The sequence below is a fragment of the Tamandua tetradactyla genome, chromosome 4, assembly GCF_023851605.1.
Source record: "Tamandua tetradactyla isolate mTamTet1 chromosome 4, mTamTet1.pri, whole genome shotgun sequence".
Classification (NCBI taxonomy): domain Eukaryota; kingdom Metazoa; phylum Chordata; class Mammalia; order Pilosa; family Myrmecophagidae; genus Tamandua; species Tamandua tetradactyla.
In genome coordinates, this window is record NC_135330.1 from 33,885,462 (window position 1) to 33,905,421 (window position 19,960).

At 39.5% G+C, this 19,960-nt stretch overlaps 1 protein-coding gene across 5 annotated transcripts in view; it reads left to right on the top strand.

The window, feature by feature from the left end:
• AXDND1 (axonemal dynein light chain domain containing 1) overlaps positions 1–19,960 on the top strand; it is a 259,424-nt gene that overhangs the window by 52,850 nt on the left and 186,614 nt on the right. For all 5 annotated transcript variants that reach the window (XM_077157121.1, XM_077157125.1, XM_077157122.1 and 2 more), the window contains exons 10-11: positions 16,465–16,605; positions 17,817–17,921. In XM_077157121.1, the coding sequence (XP_077013236.1) occupies positions 16,465–16,605; positions 17,817–17,921 (246 nt within the window). The remainder of the gene's footprint in view (positions 1–16,464; positions 16,606–17,816; positions 17,922–19,960) is intronic.

A 19,960-nucleotide genomic window follows, 5' to 3' on the forward strand; every position in this document is an offset into this window, starting at 1 on the left:
GATATGAAATGATATATGATCTCATTTCCGTATAGCTAGTGATGTTGAGCATCTTTTCATGTGCTTTTTAGCCTTTTGTATTTCCTCTTTGGAAAAATGTCTGTTCAAGTCTTTTGCCCATTTTTAAATTAGGTTTTTGTCTTTTTATTGTTGAGTTGAAAAATTTCTCTATATATTTGCAATATTAAACCCTTATCTTTTAAAAAGAGGACTTTTTAAAAAATAGTTTTAAAAGTTGCTAGTTTACAGTTCTAAGGCCAAGAGAATGTCCCAATTAAAATAGGTCTGTAGAAATGCCCAGTCGAAGGCATCCAAGGAAAGATACCTTGGTTCAAGAATACCAATGACTTTCAGTGTTTCTCTCTCTGCTGCTGGCAGATTGGGTACTCAGCAGTGGCTGTAGCTAGGCTGGCCTTGGTGAGTAGAAGTCCATGTTGCTGAGCCTATGCTTAACTCCATCCTTACCACTGTGGCCACTTTGTTCACGAGCCCATTGGGCAAGGCCCTTGTGCTGGGGAAAGAGGCTGATGGGTATCCACAGAACGGGTCATCTTATCCACTTGATTATTAAAACCTTCCTCTGCTGAAGTCACCCTCTGGTGTGCATTCACATAGGACAAATATGTTCATGTTTTTAGCCTACTCAGAAAGGTCTACCCACATACCTCTTCCCCATACTTCTTTGTCACCAATTTTCCAATCATGCTCTTTCCAAGTCCCTGACCATCCAGCTAAACCCTTAGCAACAGCTCATGAGTCAGTGTACAAATGCACCTCTGGCCAGTTCTCATTCAAAGCAAAATGAACAACCAAGTATACTGCTTGAAGTTCTGCCCACTTGGAGGATTTCCCCTCACCAGTGTCCTTCAGGCACATCTGGGAAAGGGGTTGTAGGGCTGCAGCTGTCCACTTTTGGTTGGTACCTGCATATCATGCAGACCCATGTGTAAATTAGGCCTGAGTTTTCTCTTCCTCAGTCAGTTCACTGTAAGGAACTCCCCAAGAGGCTTGGCTCTGGTCTGGGAAGGAGAAGGTAATGTGACAGGAGTGCAGACCATGGGCATTTGGGCAACTTCCTTATGTAACTTACTTGTGCCTTCAGGATCTGCTCTGGCCTGATCTTGTATATACAATTTACATTTTATGATGGAGTTCTGCTGCACATGCACAACTTTATGGCTTGGTGGGTCAGTCAACACCCAGCTCATGATAGCAACTCAGGTCTTATCGTAACTTATTGGCCCAGGATTAAGTGTTCGGTCTCTACTAAGGCCCAGTTGCAGACCAAAAGCTGTTTCTCAAAAGGAGAGTAATTGCATCAGATGGTAATGGCCTGCTCCAAAATCCCGAGGGTCTGCATTGTGATTCTTCTGTAGGGGCATGCCAAAGACTCCAGACAGCATCACTATTTGCCACTGACACTTCCAGCACCATTAGATCTGTTGGATCATATGGTCTGTGTAGCAGAAAAGCTTGTACAGCAGCCTGGACCTGTCACAGAGCCTCCTCTTGTTCAGGTTCCCACTCAAAATTAGCTGCTTTTCTGGTCACTTAATAAATGGGCTGGAGCACACCCAAATGAAGAATATGTTGTCACCAAAATCCAAAGAGACCAACTACATGTTGTACCTCTTTTTTGGTCATAGGAGGGGCCAGATATAGCAACTTATCTTTCACCTTAGAAGGGATATCTCAACATACCCAACACTACTGTACACATAGAAATTTCACTGAGTTGGAAGGCCTCTGTATTTTTGTTGGATTTATCTCCCATCCTCTGACATGCAAATGCCTTACCAACAAGTCTAGAGTAGTGGCTACTTCACTATATCATCAATGTAATGGAGCAGTGTGATGTCTTGTGGGAGGGAGAACCAATCAAGGTCCCTGCAGACAAGATTATGGCATAGAGTTGGAGAGCTGATATACCCCTGAGGCAGGACAGTGAAAGTATATTGGTGACCTTGCCGGCTGAAAACAAACTGTTTCTGGTGGTCCTTACTAATAGCTATTGAGAAAAAAGCATTTACCAGAGCAGTAGCTGTACCATCTACCAGGGAATGTATTGTTTGCTCAAGCAATGGTGCCACATCCAGAACAGCAGCTACAATTGGAGTTACCACCGGGTTGAGCTTATGATAATCTGCTGTCATCCTCCAAGACCCATCTATTTTCTGCACAGGCCAAATAAGAGAGTTGAACAGGGATGTGGTGGGAATCACCACCCCTGCATCATTCAAATCTTTAAGAGTGGCAGTAATTTCTGCAATCCCTCCAGGAATCCGCTATTGCTTCTGATTTACTATTTTGCTCGGTAGGGGCAGCTCTAGTGGCTTCCACTTGGCCTTTCCTACCATAATAGCCCTCATTCCACGAGTTAGAGAGCCAATGTGGGGATTCTGCCAGTTGCTCAGAATGTCTATTTCAATTATGCATTCTGAAATTGGGGAAATAACTACAGAATGGGCCCGGGGACCCACTGGACCCACTGTGAGAAGGGCCTGAGCTAAAACTCCATTGATCACCTGACCTCCATAAGCCCCCCCTCTGACTGGTGGACCATAGTGATGTTTTGGGTCCCCTGGAATTAATACCACATCCGAACCAGTATCTTATAATCCCTGAAATATCTGATCATTTCCTTTTTCCCAAAGCACAGTTACTCTGGTAAAATGCCATTGGTCTCCTTGGGGAAAGCTCGGAAGAAGAGTAACAGTATAAATTTGTGGCAGTGTAACAGGGTTCTCCCCCAAAGGGACCTGGCCTCTCCCTCATGCAAAGGGCTCTGGGTCTGTAAACTATCTCAAGTCTGGAAATTGATTAAGGGGCCATGACTCTCTGTTTTTGTAATTCAAGTTAGACTTCTGTTCACTTGACCTATAACTCTTTTGCTTATACAGCTCAAACAAGAATTTAGTAGCTGCCCATTTATTGTATTTCTAGGTACCCCATGATCCACTAGCCAATGCCACAAGTCTCTGTGAGTCAGATTATTCTGACTCCTACTTTGAGTCTGCTGTCCATTATGATACCCACATCCACCTTGTCTTTGGCAATTCAGTGCTGCCACCTGGCTTCTGCCAACTCGGAATCCGATCATCCCCATTGTGTTTAAGGATTCCAGCTCAGTGACAACAGTTCCCTCAGTAAAATCTGACCTACAGAGAAGGGTGACTACAGAGCTCTTCAGGGATGATAGTGCTAGTCTCACAAATTTATTTCTCACCGTTCTGGTAAAGGATGCATCCTCCGGACATTCCTGGGGTGTATGAGCAGGCTTTCTATAATTCCACTCTAACATTCCAATCTCTCTAAGCCATTGGATCTCCTCATCTACATTTTAGTTCTGGCATTTCAACCTCAGGTGATGTTGGTCACTTTTTGATCCATGTTTCAGCCAACCACCCAAACAAACTGTTAATGTCTTTTCTAGCCCCTTGAGCTATAACACTGAATGCAGAATCTCTGCCTAGTGGGCCCATATCAATAAATTCAGCCTGATCCAGCTTTGTATTCCTCCCACTTTATCCCACACTGTTAAAATCCATTGCCATACATATTCCCCTGATTCCTGTCTATATGAAATGGAAAACTCATGCAGTTCTTTTGGAGTATAATGTACCTCCTCATGGATGCCACTTTGTACCTCACCTTTTGGGACCTGCTTGGACTTTAGTCTAGTTATAGGTCTGGAAGAAATGAGTGGTGGGAGTGGGTCATGGAAAGAATTGTAAGTATCTTCCAAGCCAATTGCTTCAGGGTATTCATTTGCAGTTTCATCTAGTGAAACAGGAATAGTCACTCTAGGATTAATCCCTTCAAGTGAAAGTTGGATGGCCAACTCCTCAGGGTAGGCTGGAGGTGGGTAACTGTGTCCTCAGGGCAGAATATTACAGGGTTATCTAGTAAAGACTCAGCATGATCTAGGGTTTCAACCTATCCACTGCCATCATTATCAATCCATATGTTGATAATGACCCATTTTTTCAGGGTCCCACTCCTTTCCAATCAATGCCCTCACTTTAACAGCAGGCACTCTGCAAGATTGAGATTTCAGTTTATGTTGTTAATTTGCTAATCTAACAATGTGACTCTGAGTCTGATTTTCAGAGATCTCAGTATGTGGCTACAGGAAATAAGATTTTCCTTCAGGGCACTTATGGAAATTTACATCTATCATATGGTGTATTAGTTAGGGTTCTCTAGAGAAACAGAATCAACAGGGAACACTCGCAAATATAAAATTTATAAAAGTGTCTCATGTCACCATGGGAACACAGAGTCCAAAATCCGCAGGCCAGGCTGTGACGCCGACACTTCCAACGGAGGGTCTGGATGAACTCCACAGGAGAGGCTCGCCGGCCAAAACAGGAAGAGCCTGTCTCTTGTGAATCCTCCTTAAAAGGCTTCCAGTGATCAGATTAAGCATTACTCATTGCAGAAGACACTCCCCTTTGGCTGATTACAAATGGAATCAGCTGTGGATGCAGCTGATATGATCATGATTTAATTCTATGAAATGTCCTCATCGCAACAGACAGGGCAGCACTTACCCAAGTAGACAAACAGGTACTACCACTTGGCCAAATTGACACATGAACCTGACTCTGACAGTCTAACCCTTGTCAACTTGGCACCTATACATACCACCTTAAACCATACCTAATTTCTAAACAAAAAACAATGAAACACACATTTTTTTCTTTCACTTAACAATACTCATCTGTCCTGCATATAACTGGAGACATTAAATCTCTCCAGAATAGGGAGCAAGTCCTTGGGTAATATTCATTCTTAAACCTGATATCTTACAACTTAAATAGTATAACATGAACAAAACAGCATTACAGTCCTCATTTCTGTAATTGATCATGTGGTTGTTGTTCATATTTATCACTTCCTTCTTCCACTACCCATTCCATGTTCCCTTTACCCTCAGCAAGCACTTCAGCTGGCTGTGGTTCTTTGCCTGGTGGAGTGACCCAAACCTTCATTTCTGAAGTTTCAGAGCCATTGGTAGTCCTGCCTGGATTGGGTTGTTGCAGTTTTCCATTGATTTTAATCACAGGGCATGGTAGTACTAAAAGATGCCCTAGGGGATCTCCTATATTCCAAGAAAACTCTTCTTTACCTCCATTATGTAGTCACAATCCTACTTCCCCCTGATAGTGTCAATTACCTCAGACAATAATGCAATCCCATTCTTAGCTTGTTGATCCAGTGGCATAAGTAGCCCAAAGTGACCAGGTGGCAGTCTTAGATTCCAGTTCAGTGGAATCATTGCTGTTTCTCCTGGAGGAACCACTCCTCATTTTGGAACCAAAACCTGTAGACCAGCAGAGCTCAGGGTCACAGGGATAGGAAGCAAAAAATTTCCTAGTGGATCACTAGGGGTAATAGTGAGTGGTAACACTCCCATTTCTACCCCTTGGTTCCTGGACCCATGGATCCTGGCTATGGGAGAAACCGCTCCATACAGCAGATGCTGATTCAGAGCATACACAGCTTCCTGGAGAACATTACCCCAGCCTTTCAAGGTATTGCCACCTAGTTGGCACTGTAATTGACTTTTCAAAAGGCCATTCCACCATTCTATCAATCCAACTGCTTCTGGATGTTGGGAAACATGGTAAGAGCAGAGAATTCCATGAGCATGTGTCCATTCCTGCACTTCATTTGCTATGAAGTATGTTCCTTGATCAGAAGCAATACTATGTAGAATACCATGACAATGGATAAGGCATTCTATAAGCCCAGGGATGGTAGTTTTGGCAGAAGCATTGCATGCAGGGAAAGCAAACCCATATCCAGAGTATGTGTCTATTCCAGTTAGAACAAATTGCTGCCCCTTCCAAGAAGGGAGTGGTCCAATGTAATCAACCTGCCACCATGTAGCTGGCTGGTCACCTTGGGGAATGGTGCCATATCAGGGGCTGAGTGTGGGTCTCTGCTGTTGGCAGATTGGGCACTCAGAAGTGGCTGTAGCTGACATGATTATAATTTAATTCTATGAAATGTTCTTATCACAACAGACAGGCCAGCACTTACCCAACCAGACAAACAGGTACCACCACTTGGCCAAGTTGACACATGAACCTGACCATGACATATGGTATGTAAGTTTCTCATTTGAAGCCTTTGGCTCATCCCTCTCCCTCATCAATGTAGACAGCATATCTAACAACAACCAGCCAACATCTCTATACCTCCTAATGCCACAAAACTCCATAAAGGTCTCAAAAACTTTTCCCCCATAGGCTGGCTTCACATAAGCAAAGCATTAGAAGAATCCAATGATGATATTTTGACTCTCTTTTGCCAGCTCACCCCATTGATTGGCAGTGTCATTCTGATTATGGGAAACAGTGTCCTTAGTGCTTTTGATTCCAGTCAGGGTAGAAAACCAATCATAAAAACCCATTTTTGAGATTCTGTTTCTTAAGAACCACTCCTAGTACCAAGCTGTATTAGCTAGATTCTCTAAAGAAACAGAATCAGCAGGAGATATCTGTAAATATAAAATTTATAACAGCGTCTCACGTAACTGGGGATGTAGATTCCAAGGTCTGTAGGGTAGGCTGCAAGCTGGAGGCTCCAATGAAATTCCTCAGTGAACTCTCAGGAGAGGCTGGGGATATAAGGGTCCAAGATCTGTAGGGCAGGACACAAACTGGCAGCTCTGAAGAAGGTCCTCAATGAACTCTCAGGAGAGTCTGGGTAGCTGAAGCAGGAAGAGTGATTGTCTCTTCTAAGTCTTTAAAAGCCTTCTTGTGATTAGATTAAGCATCACTCATTGCAGAGGGCACTCCTCTTAGCTGCAGCCAGCTGTGGATGCCACCAACATGGTCATGATTTAAGTCCATGAAATGTCCTCATAGCGACAGACAAGCCACCACTTACCTGACTAGACAACCGGGCACCACCACCTGGCCAAGTTGACATGTGAACATGACCATGACACTTGTATACCAGGGATAGCTCCTATTTGATCATGGTGCATAATTCTTGGATTTGTTTTACTAGTATTTTGTTGAGGATTTTTACATCTATATTCATAAGAGGTATTGGTCTGTATTTTTCTTTTCTGGTGGTATCTTTGCCTGAAGTGTGAGGGTGATGTTGGGCTCATAGATTGTGTTAAGGAGCATTCCCTCTTGAGTGTTTTGGAAGAATTTGAGCAGACTTGAAATTAAGTCTTCTTGGAATGTTTAGTAGTATTCCCCTGTGAAGCTGTCTGGTCCTAGGCGTTTCTTTGTTGGAAGGTTTTTGTTTACTGATTCAGTCTCTTCACTAATATTTGGTTTGTTGAGATATTTTAAATCTTCTAGAGTCATTGTAGGTTGTGTGTATGTTTAGGAATTTATCCATTTTATCTAGGTTATCTGATTTCTTGGCATACAGTTGTTCATAGTATCCCTTTATAGTCCTTTTTATTTCAGTGGAGTTAGTAGTAATGTTGCCCTGTGCATTTCAGATTTTTGTTATTTGTGTTTTCTCTTTTTTCTTTATTAGTCTAGCTAAAGGTTGCTGATTTTGTTGAAATATTCAGAGAAGCAATTGTTTTTTTTTTAAATTCTCTCTATTGTTTCCTGTTTTCTATTTCTGTTATCTACACTGTAATTTCTGCTATTTTCTTCCTTCTGCTCACATTGGGTTTAGTTTGTTCTTCTTCTAGTTCTTCAAGTTTTGAGGTTAGGTCTCTAATATGAAGTCTGTCTGCTTGCTTTTTTCTTTTTCTTTTTTTTTTTTTAACATGGGCAGGCACCAGGAATCGAACCCAGGTCCTCTGGCATAGCAGGTGAGCATCCTTGCCTGCTGAGCCACCGTGGCCCTGTCTTCTTTTTTAATGTAAGCATTTAGAGCTTACATTTCTCTCTCAGCATTCTCTTTGCTGTATCCCATAAGTTTTAGTATGTTATATTTTCATTTTAATTTACCTCAAGATATTTCCTGACTTTATTTCCTATTTTCTCCTTAAACCATTGTTTGTTTATATTTCTTAATTTCTATATATTTGTGAATTTTCCAATTCTCTGTGTGTTTTCTTTCTAGCTTTATTTCATTGTGAATATGAAGAGAATATACCTTGTATGATTTCAGTATTTTAAAATTTATTGAGACTTGTTTTATGAACCCACATATGGTCTATCCTGGAGAATGATCCATATGCACTCAAGGATGTTATTCTGTTTTCATTGGGTACAGTGTTTCTATTAGGTCTAGTTCATTTAGTGTATCATTCAAGTTATATAGTTTCTTATTGATCTTTTGACTAGATATTCTATCAATTTTTGACAGTGGTGTGTTTAAATCTCCTACAATTAATAGTGTTCATTGGGTACAGTGTTTCTGTTAGGCCTAGTTTATTTAGTGTATCATTCAAGTTATATAGTTTCTCATTGCTCTTTTGACTAGATATTCTATCCATTATTGACAGTGGTGTGTTAAAATCTCCTACAGTTAATGTGCAACCATCAATTTCTCCCTTCAGATCTATCTATATGCAAATATATGCTTCATATATTTTGGGGCAGCGCTGTTAGATGCATATATGTTTATAGCTATTACATCTTTATAGCAATATATATATCGTACACACACACACACACACACACACACACACATCTTTTCAAGACAAGACCTGTCTGTTATGGAAAAATTTGACTGGGATTAATGATATCTGAGGAGACCCCCCCCCTCAGAAAAAAGGCTCCATATAGGCAGGGAAAGAAACAGAAAAACAAGAACTGAGAAATTTTGATCAGTAAAATAGAACCTATGCTAGAGGTCTAGAATAAGTTGAACTGAATGTCAAAGAACAGATAGGAAACAAAACCATCCAGGAAGAAAACCCTAAGTAAAAGAGTGAAAACAACCTCCAGAAAAATACTAAATGAGGAAATCAAATGCTTAGACAACAGCAGAAAATAACAAGTCATACTAGGAAAATTGAAGATATGGCCCAGTAAAAGGAACAAACCAACACTTCAAATGAGATACAGGAGTTGAAACAACTAATTCAGGATGTTTGAACAGACATGTAAAATCTCATCACAAATCAAATCAGCAAGTTGAGGGAGGATAGAAACTACAATTGGGAGAACATAAAGAAGACAAATCACAGACTTATGGGAAGAAAGGCACAATAGAAGAGATTAAAAAAACAATGGAAACCTACAACAGCAGATTTGAAGAGGCAAAAGAAATGATTAGTGAACTAGAGGACTGGGCATTTGAAGTCTGACACACAAAAGAAAATATAGGGAAAAAAATGGAAAAATATGAGCAGGTTCTCAGAGAACTGAATGACAACACGAAGTTCATGAATATAGTGTTGTGGGTGACCCAGTAGGAGAAGAGGAGGGAAAAGGAGCAGAAAGACAAATGGAGGAAATAATCACTGAAAATTTCCCATCTCTTATTAAAGACATAAAATTGCAGGTCCAAGAAATACAGCATCCCCCAAACAGAATGGTTCCAAATAGACATACTCCAAGATACTTATTAATTAGACTGTCTACTGTCAAAGACAAAGAATTCTGAAAGCAGCAAGAGAAAAACAATCCATCATATTACAAGGTAAGCTTGATAAGACTATCTGTGGATTTCTCAGCAGAAACCAGAGAGTCAAGAAGGTGGTGGTATGATACATTTAAGAATCTGTAAGAGAAAAACTGCCAGCCAAAAAATCTATATCCTGCAAAACTGTCTTTCAAAAACTAGGGGGACCTGGCTTGGTCCCAAGTTATGGCACCAAAACAACAACAACAAAAAAAAACTAAGGAGAGATTAAAATATTTTTAGATAATCACTGAGAGAATTTTTGAGTAAGAGACTGGCTGTACAAGAAATACTAAAGGGAGCATTACAAGAATAAAGGAAAAGTTGAGAGAGGTCTGGAGAAGAGTGTAGTGAAGACTATCAATAAAGGGAAAAAGAGAAAAAATTAGATATAACATATAAAATACAAAATACAAAATGGTAGAAGAAAGTACTGCCTTTAGAGTAATAACATTAAATGTTAATGAATTAAACTCCCCAATCAAAAGACATAAACTGGCAGAATGGATTAAAAAACAGTACCCATCTATTTGCTGTCTACAGGTGACTCACTTTAGACCCAAGGACAAAGATAGGTTGAAAGTGAAAGATGGGAAAAGATATTTCATGTAAACAACAACCAGAAAGGAGCAGGAGACTGAGGTCTTTAGTGAATATACATTCAAAAATCCTCATCAAAATACTTGAAAATCGAATTCTGCAGCACATTAAAAGAATTATACACCATGACCAAGTGGAATTTATTCCAGGTATTTGCAAGGCTGGTTTAACATAAAAAAATCAATTAAAGTAATACACCATTTCAAAAAATCAAAGTAGAAAAACCACATGATCATCTCAATTGATGCAGAAAAGGCATTTGAAAAAAATTCAACATCGTTCCTTGATGAAAACACTTCAAAGGATAGGCATAGATGGGAATCTCCTCAACATGACACTGGGATTATATGAAAAACCGACAGCTAACATCATCCTCAATGGGAAAGACTGAAAGCTTTCCCTCTAAGATCAGGAACAAGACAAGGATGTCAACTGTCACCATTGTTATTTAACATTTAACATTGGGCTGGAAGTTCTAGCCAGAGCAATTAGACAAGGAAAGAAATAAAAGGAATCCAAATTGGAAAAGAAGAAGTAAAATTCTCATTGCTTGCAGATGACATGATACTCTATGTCAAAAATCTGGCAAAATCTACAGCAAAGCTACTAGAGCTAATAAATGAGTGGCAGTGTGGCACTGAAAAATCTGTAGTGTTTCTATACACTAGTGATGAGCAATCTGAGGAGGAAATCAAGAAAAAAATTCTATTTACAGTAGCAACCAAAAGAATAAAATATTTATTAAATGTCTTGGAGTATGTCTATTTGGATGTATTCTCTTTGGGGTATGCTGCACTTCTTGGATTTGTAATTTTAAGTCTTTCATAAGAGTTGGGAAATTTTCAGTGATAATTTCCTCCATTAGTTTTTCTCCTCCTTTTCCCTTCTCTTCTCCTTCTGGGACATCCACAACACGTATATTCGTGCGCTTCATATTGTCTTTCAATTCCCTGAGTCCCTGCTCATATTTTTCCATTTTTTTCCCTATAGTTTCTGTTTCTTGTCGGATTTCAGATGTTCCATCCTCCAGTTCAGACATCCTATGTTCTGTCTCTTGAAATCTACCATTGTAGGTTTCTATTGTTTTTTTTTTTTTTATCTCTTCTACTGTGTCTTTCATTCCCAAAAGTTCTGTGATTTGTTTTTTCAGAATTTTAGTTTCTTCTTTTTGTTCATTCCTTGCCTTCTTTATATCCTCCCTCAATTCATTGATTTGGTTTTTGATGAGGTTTTCCATGTCTGTTCATACATTCTGAATTAATTGTTTCAGCTCCTGTATGTCATTTGAATTGTTGGTTTGTTCCTTTGACTAGGCCATATCTTCAATTTTCCTAGTGTGATTTGTTATTTTTTGCTGGCATCTAGGCATTTAATTACTTTAATTAGTTTATTCTGGAGATTGCTTTCACTTCTTTTATCTAGGGTTTTCTTGCTGGATGAATTTGTTGTCTGTCTGTTCTTTCACATTCCGTTCAGCTTTATCTGGACCTTTAGCTTAAGTTTTGTTTAACAGAGGAGGTTTTTCAGTTCTTGTTTTCTTGTTTCTTGCCCTGCTTGGTGGTGCCTCCCCCCCCCCGCCACACACACACTCTCAGGAGGGTCTACTTAGATGTTATAGACCCAAGTCAGATTTTCCCAGACCAAACTGGCCTCCTATCATGAGGAAAGAGTCACCTGTGTCGGTTTTCCCTGAGGGTGAGACCCAGCAGGTTAAAAGACTTTCCTGTGAAGTCTCTGGACTCTGTTTTTCTTATTCTGCCCAGTATGTGGCGCTTGTCTGACTGCAGGTCACACCAGCATAAGATGATGCGGTACCTTTAACTTTGGCAGACTCTCCCTGCTGGGGGCATGGTGGAGACAGAGGAGAGGTTGTAGGCTGGTTTTAATGGCTTCAAATTACCAAGCCCTGGTGTCTGAATTCTTTGATGGAGGGATTCCACCTGGGTGGGGCTTCACCGCTTCCCTGGGGAAGGCACAGGCTCCAGACAAGCCCCCAAAAGAGCTCACTTCTGCCTATGCCTGGGGCAGTTACAGCCTGAAAAGTCCTGCCACTGTATCCAGAGGCAGCCAAGCCTTTGTAGATATACAGCCACAAAAACCTCTGTTTCCTTCTTTTTTTTTGTTCCCCCTTTTTCTGTCAGCCCTGCCCCCTTGGTGCTGGGGCAAAAATGAGCAACTTCTGCTTTGATCAGGTTCACCTAAGCTGGGGCCTATTTTTAGTAGTCAGAATTTGTTAATTAGTTCCACAATTGGCTTTTGATTGTGCCCAGTCCCTGCTGTTGGTAAAGTCCTTTCCTTTCCCCTCTGGGAAGTGGCCTGTGGGGGAGGGGCACTGGCCACTGCAGCTTTGGGAACTCATGGTTCTGGGGGGTGCTCGCAGCCTGTCCAGTTGGTCCAGACTAGGGTACGCTGTGTGTCTGGTCACTGACGTGGCCCCAGGAGCTGTTCTGTACTGTTTCTGGTTATTTAGTAGTTGTTCTAGAGGACGCAATAAAATGTGCACGTTGTTAAGCTGCCATCCTGACCCCTAGAATAAAATATTTAGGAATAAATTTAACTAAGGATACAAAAGACTTTTACACAGAAAACTACAGGAAATTGCTAGAAGAAATCTTGGAAGACCTAAATAAATGGAAAGGCACACCATATTCATGGATTGGAAGACTAAATATAGTTGTCAATGCTACCCAAATTGATTTATAGATTCAATGCAATACCAATTAAAATCCTAAAAACTTACTTTGCAGAATTAGAAAAACCAATAACCAAATTCATCTGGAAGGGCAGGGTGCCCCGAATAGCTAAAAATACCTTGCGAAAGAAAAATGAAGTGGGAGGTCTTACACTACCTGGCTTTAAAGCATGCTATGAAGCTACGGTGGTCAAAATGCATATGGTACTAGCATAAAGATAAATATGCTGACCAATGGAATCAAATTGAGTGTTCAGAAATAGACCCTCTCATTTATGGACAATTGATCTTTGATGAGGCAGTCAAGCCAACCCACCTGAGACAGAGCAATCTCTTCAATAAATGGTGTTTGGAGAATTGGCTATCCATATGCAAAAGATTAAAGGAGTATCCATATCTCACACCATATTAAAAAATTAACTCAAAATGTATAAAATCTTGAACATTAGAGCTTAGACCATAAAACTTTAAGAAGAAAATGTAGGGAAATATACAACTTATAATAGGAGGTGGGTTGTTGACCTTACCCCCAAAGCAGAAGTATTGATAAAAGAAACAGATAAATGGGATCTCCTGAAATTTAAACACTTTTGTGCATTAAAGAACTTTTGATGCACCAAGGACAACACTTGGTCACAGTGTATACATCTTTTAATGTGATGTTGGATTTGATTGTAAGTATTTCATTAAAGGTTTTTCCACCTATGTTCATTAGAGAGATTGGTTTGTAATTTTCTTTTCTTGTGATATTTTTATCAGGTTTTGATATTAGGGTGATGTTGGCTTTATAAAATGAGTTAAGTTGTGTTCCCTCTTCTTCAGTTTTTTGGAAGAGTTTCAGCAGGATTGGTATTAATTCTTCTCGGAATGATTGGTAAAATTCACCAGGCAAGCCATCTGGTCCTGAGCTTTTTTGGGGGGGGAGGTTTTTGATGACTGAGTCAGTCTCTTTACTTGTGATAGTCTTGTTGTGGTCTTCTGTTTCTTCTTGAGTCAGTGTTAGTTGTTTTCCTACACCCCTCTGTCCCACCACCACTTATTTTGTACTTGTTAGGACATACATGCTTGTATACTCTATAACCAAAAACGTAGATTTATCATTACTTTTTATGCATTGGCAATTTAGCCCCTGTAGGAAGTAAGAATTTGAGTTACAGATGAAATAATACAATGACAATACCAGCATTAGTTATTACCTAAATGGTTACCTTTACCACAGGACTTTATTTTTTTATGCTGCTTTGAATCGCTGCCTAATATCCTTTCCTTTCAGCCTAAAAACTCCATTTAGCATTGCTTGTAGGACTAGTGTAGTGGTGAGGAACTCCCTCAGCTTTTGTTTATCTGCGAATGTTTTAATCTGTCCCTCATTTCTGAAAGAGAATTTCGCTGTCTATAAATTCTTGGTTGGCAGTTGTTTTCCTCCAGCACTTTAAATATTGCAACCTACTGCCTTCTTACTTGCATGGTTTCTGATGAGAAATCGCCACCCAGTCTAATTGGGACTCCCTTGTACATAACATGTTGTTTTTCTCTTGCAGGTTTCAGAACTCCCTTCTTGTCCTTTGTACTTTACAGTATAATTGATATATGATGGGATATATTTTTCTTCATGTTTATCCTGTTTGGTATTCTCTGAATTTCTTGGATGTACATACTCACATCTTTTGAGACGTTCTCTGTCATTATTTCTTTGACTATTCCTTCTTCTTTCTTTCTTTCTTCTTCTCTGGGACTCCTATAATGGTTAGATTTGTGCTCTTGATGGTTTCCCATAGCTATCTTAGGCTATTTTCCCTTTTAATATTTCTTTTCTTTTCTTTTCTTTTTTATGCTGCTCAGCCTGACTTTTTTCAAGGTCTTGTCTTCAAGTTCACTGAATCTTTCTTCTGCCAGCTCCAGTGTGCTCTTGAATTCCTCCTGGGTATTTTTCACCTCAGTTATTGTGGTCTTCAACTCCATAGTTCTGTTTGGCTTCATTTTAAAATTTCTATCTTTTTAAAATAGACTCTGTTCATTCATAGTTTTCCTGATATTCTTTAGTTCTTTCTCTGTACTGTCCTTCATCTTATTGAACATTTTTAAGATCATTTTTAAAAGTTTTTTTTTGGTATGTCCACTCTCTCATCTTCATTGATGTTTTCTGTATTTTTATACTCTTCATTTGAATGAACCCTCATGTCTGTTTCTTTGTTGTCTTGTACTCTTTTGTTGCACACTGTACATTTTAATATTTTAAATTTAACTTTAAAATGTTAACTCTGAGATTTTCTCACTGGGATGACTGTTTCTTGGTTTTGTACCCAGGTGATGAAACAGAGATTTTCTTGTGCCTCTGCCCTCCTATCAGGAAGGTCTGTTCAAGGTGAATGCAGTTCACAAGAGTTTTTTCTTTTTTTCTAGGCCTATGTCTTGTCCTAGGGTTTTGCTTCTTAGTTGTTTTGGAGTTCTGCTATTTATAGGAGTTTGGTTGTCCTTTCTGTTTCCTAGAAGACAGAGCTCCCTTTCCCAAATATTTGATGCTGGCAGGCCTTTGTCTCAGGTTGCTTGACTCTATAGTTTTTTACACTTCTTTCATTGTCTCACACTGCTTTTATCTAGAAGGCAAATTCTGTGAGGAGTGTCACCTCAGAAAGGACTTTCCAGCCAAAACAGTGCCAGGGATCCACCAAGGAGGTGCTGAACTAGCTCCAAAGTCCCTTGACAGGGTATCTGGAAGGGCTCCCAAATCTACTCTGACAGCTCCATGAAACTGAGTTTTCCTTACCTGTTTAGCAAATGCAGCCCTTCAGCCAACTGTCCCCTGCATCCTGAGGAAGTTCTGCATCTCTAATGTCAATTGCCTCAGCCCTTGGAATTGAAACAGTGGCTCCTACTGCCTTTATCTAGGGGTCGTTTGAAACAATAGCAATTCTGGACCCTGTCCCAATTTACAGGTGTTCAGTTTAACAACCCCACCCTTTTGTTTTTTTCTGTGAGGTTTTCCTGCCTCTGGTTTCTTCCTCATTAGGCTTTCCCACCATGTGGAGCCAGATGGGGTCAATCCAGAAGGTTTTCACTTCAGAAAAGTCCATTTTACCTTTAGGTGGTTCAGCTGACTGAAACTGGATTAAGTGAGGTTGCAACAGTTCTTACCAGCCTTTCTGTGGTCGTCTCTCTCTCTCTCTCTCTCCCCTTCTGCCCCCCATGGCCCTTTTGTATGCATCATTCCTCAGTGGTTTGTGTTCCTCCTTGGGATTCTGTGAACTTAGGTCCCTGTGCCTGAATGTGCGTGGAGTTCTAATGTCCTGAGTTGATCTGTAGTCTGCAGTAGATGGCCCTGGGCCATGCTGTTTGTGTGTTGCTTTTGAGCTTCTCGGGGCCGAGTGGGGAAGAGGAATCAGGATCTGACCAGTGGTCCAGGATAGACTTATACTTCCTTAGATTTTTCTATCTTTGATTCAGCATTGCGGATTTGTGTTCCAGTCTCTATTGTATACACCCAAGTTCTAAGCAAAAAGGATTTGTCCTTTTATTTGCTAAATCTCTGGGGAGCCTTTTTCAAGGAATGTCTTATGTTACCATGTTGATGATGTCACTTATTAGTTTTATGTCCCTTCTTTCTCACACAGACAGAGGTATGTACAAATGCTTGACGAATTTTCCCACCAAATGATTGACTTCTATAAAGACTTGGTGACTCAGCGACTGATGGACCAACGCATTTTAGAAGAATTGTACAATTTCAAAAATGTTATTGAGGAGCTAACCAGGTAAAAACTGTGATTATCTTAACGCAAAACAAAAGTCAAAGCCAGTGTGGTGCAATGGTGGCTCAGTGGCAGAATTCTCACCCGCTGTGCCAGAGACCCGGGTTTGATTCCCGGAGCCTGCCCATGCGAAAAAATAAAATGTCAAAGCCATGTCCCTAAGGAGAGTGAAAGATATTCAGGGAAAGTGGAATGATTAAAAAACTCTTTCGCCCTCTTTTCATGTTTAGCAAGAGAATAGAAAGGACTAGAGTTATATGTAGATATAGATGTAGGTAAATGGGTTATATAAGTTAATACAAAACCAGGGCTCTGCATATATTTGTTTGGGAAAACGATTCTTGTGCTTCCTTCCAAAATAGAGGTTTTTACTGTTATTATTGTTACAGATCAGTACCATCAAATCCAAAGAAAATTAGCAGTATATAGTGTATTAGTTAGGGTTCTCCAGAGAAACAGAAGCAACAGGGGAAACTCGCAAATATAAAATTTATAAAAGTGTCTCATGTGACCATGGGAACGCAGAGCCCAAAATCCGCAGGGCAGGCTGTGAAGCCGACGATTCCGATGGAGGGTCTGGACGAACTCCACAGGAGAGGCTCACCAGCCGAATCAGGAAGAGAGACTGTCTCTTCTGAATCCTCCTTAAAAGGCTCCCAGTGATTAGATTAAGCATCACTCATTGCAGGAAACACTCCCCTTTGGCTGATTACAAATGGAATCAGCTGTGGATGCAGCTGACATGATCATGATTTAATTCTATGAAATGTCCTTTTCACAACAGACAGGCCAGCACTTGCCCAACCAGACAAACAGGTACCACCACCTGGCCAAGTTGACACATGAACCTGACCATGACATATAGCAATCAAGATTAGTGGCCAGAATGAAGAGGCCAGGATAGACTTGTCAGAGGGTGGGGTAAAGCAGCCTGTAGACCTTGGCTGTCAGCACCTGCCACCACACCATTTAATAGGATCCCTCACATCTTCTTTATGCTGCTTCTAGCCATCAAGATTCCATTGCCAAAACCCTGGCAAGATTCCACCTGGAATCTATGCTAGAGCTCCTGATTTTATTTATGAGGTAGAAAAACTAAGAAGAAAAGTGTTCATGATAACTGAGAAGATGCCTAAATATAAACCTTATTTCCTGAGTAGAAACATTTTGGAAATCTCCAATGATGGGTATAAATTTCTTTTGTTTTATTTCAGGGAACTGTGTCTGGTTAGGGCACATGATATAAAATTAACAAAGGAAGCAGAAAAGGCACACAAGGATTTGGCACAAGCTCTTTTAGATGCTGAAAAGAATGCCAAGTGAGTTGTTTAAAGTTTGTGTAGCTTATATGGGAGAAGGAGGAAGCCATATAACTTCTGAAACAACATATTTTCTTCTTAATTTTTGAATTCTAAAAACAAACACCAAATCTCTCAGGACCTCACATCTCTTCTAGCTATAGCCCCATTTCTCTGCTCCCCTTACAGAAACCACTTCAAAAATGCCATGCTCATCTCCATTTCTTCTCTCTTATCATTTGAACTCATTCCAATCAGGATTTTACCCCCGCTACTTCACTAAAATATACTTTTTAAGGTCACCACCGGCCTTCATAGTGCAAAATCTAATGATCAATTCTCTGTTCTCATTTTACTTGACTTAGCAGCATTTGTACCAATTGATTAGTTGCTTTTACTTGAAACAGTGTCTTTTAGTACATTATGCTCTACTACTCTTTACCTTTCTGACTGCTCCTTCTTATTGATATCCTTTGAAGATTCCCTTTTATCTCACCAGTCTCTAAATGTTGGTGTCCTCATTCCTTGATCTTTTTTTAAATTTTTATTTTAGAATAATTCTACACTTACAGGAAAGTTGCAAAAATAATACAAGAACAATACTTAGAAATCCAGTATATCTCCACCCCCACCAAATACCCAGATTTACGAACTTTTAGTATTTTCTATATTGTGTCATTCTATATCTATCTATCTATCTATCTATCTATCTATCTATCTATCTATCTATCTATCTATCCATCCATCCATCCATCTATCATCTATTCTATTTATCTAGCTGCTTTCTAAACATCTGAGAGTAGGTTGCATATAGCATGCTGTTCTAGCACTTCATATTTCCATGTGCATTTCTTGAAAACAAGGACATTCACTTATGTAAACACCTCAAATATGGCTGTCAAGTTGAAGATACTTAACATTGCTATAAATCATACAGTCCACATTCCAATTTTTACATATCCCAATGTCCTTTGTGCATTTTCTCCTTCATTATTAGATCCAATCCAGTATCATGTATTTTTTTAAATGCAATTTTATTGAGATATATTCACACAGCATATAATCCATCCAAAGTATATAATCAGTGGCTCACAGTATCATCATACAGTTGTGTATTCATCACTACGATCAATTTTAGAACATTTTCATTACTCCAAAAAAAGAAATAAAAATAAAAAAGAGAACCCAAAACATCCCATATCCCTTCCTCCCCATTATTTTTTTTTAACAATTTTATTCACACAGCTTGCAGTACATCCTACATGTATAATCAATGACCGTTGGTTTAATCACATAGTTATGCCTTCACCAGTGTAATTAATATGAGAATATTCTCATTTCTCCCAAAGAAAAAAAATCCCATACTACTTTTCTCCCCCTATTATTGACATTTAGCTTTGGTATAGTGACTTTGTTACAATTAATGCAAGAATATTACAATATTCCTGTTAACTATATACCTTAGTTATATTAATCAATATCATATGGTGTACTGCATTTACTTGTTATTGTCTCCAGCTCTCTCTCTCTAATTGTAGCAATATATATACAACATAATATGTCCATCTCTAACCACTCCCAAATGTGCAATTCAATGATATTAATCACTTTTACAATGTTGTGCTACTATCACTACCATCTGTTACCAAAACTTTTCCTTTACCCTAAACTGAAACCCCTCACACTTTATGTATTAACTCTTCTTTCATTCCCTGCACCCTATGTTCCCTGTAACCTGTATTCTACTTTTTGTCTCTGTGAATTTGCATATTCTAGCTATTTCATATAAGTGGAATCATATAGTGTCTGGCCTTTTGTGTTTGACTCATTTAATTCAACGTACTGTCTTTAAAGTTCATCCATGTTGTAGCATGTATTACAACTTCATTCCTTTTTGTGGCTGAATAATATAGCATTGTACATTGTTCTAGTTTGCTAGCTGTCAGAATGCAATATACCAGAAATGGAATGGCTTTTAAAAAGGGGGAATTTAATGAGTTGCTAGTTTACAGTTCTAAGGCCGAGAAAATATCCCAATTAGAAATGTCCGATCAAAGGCA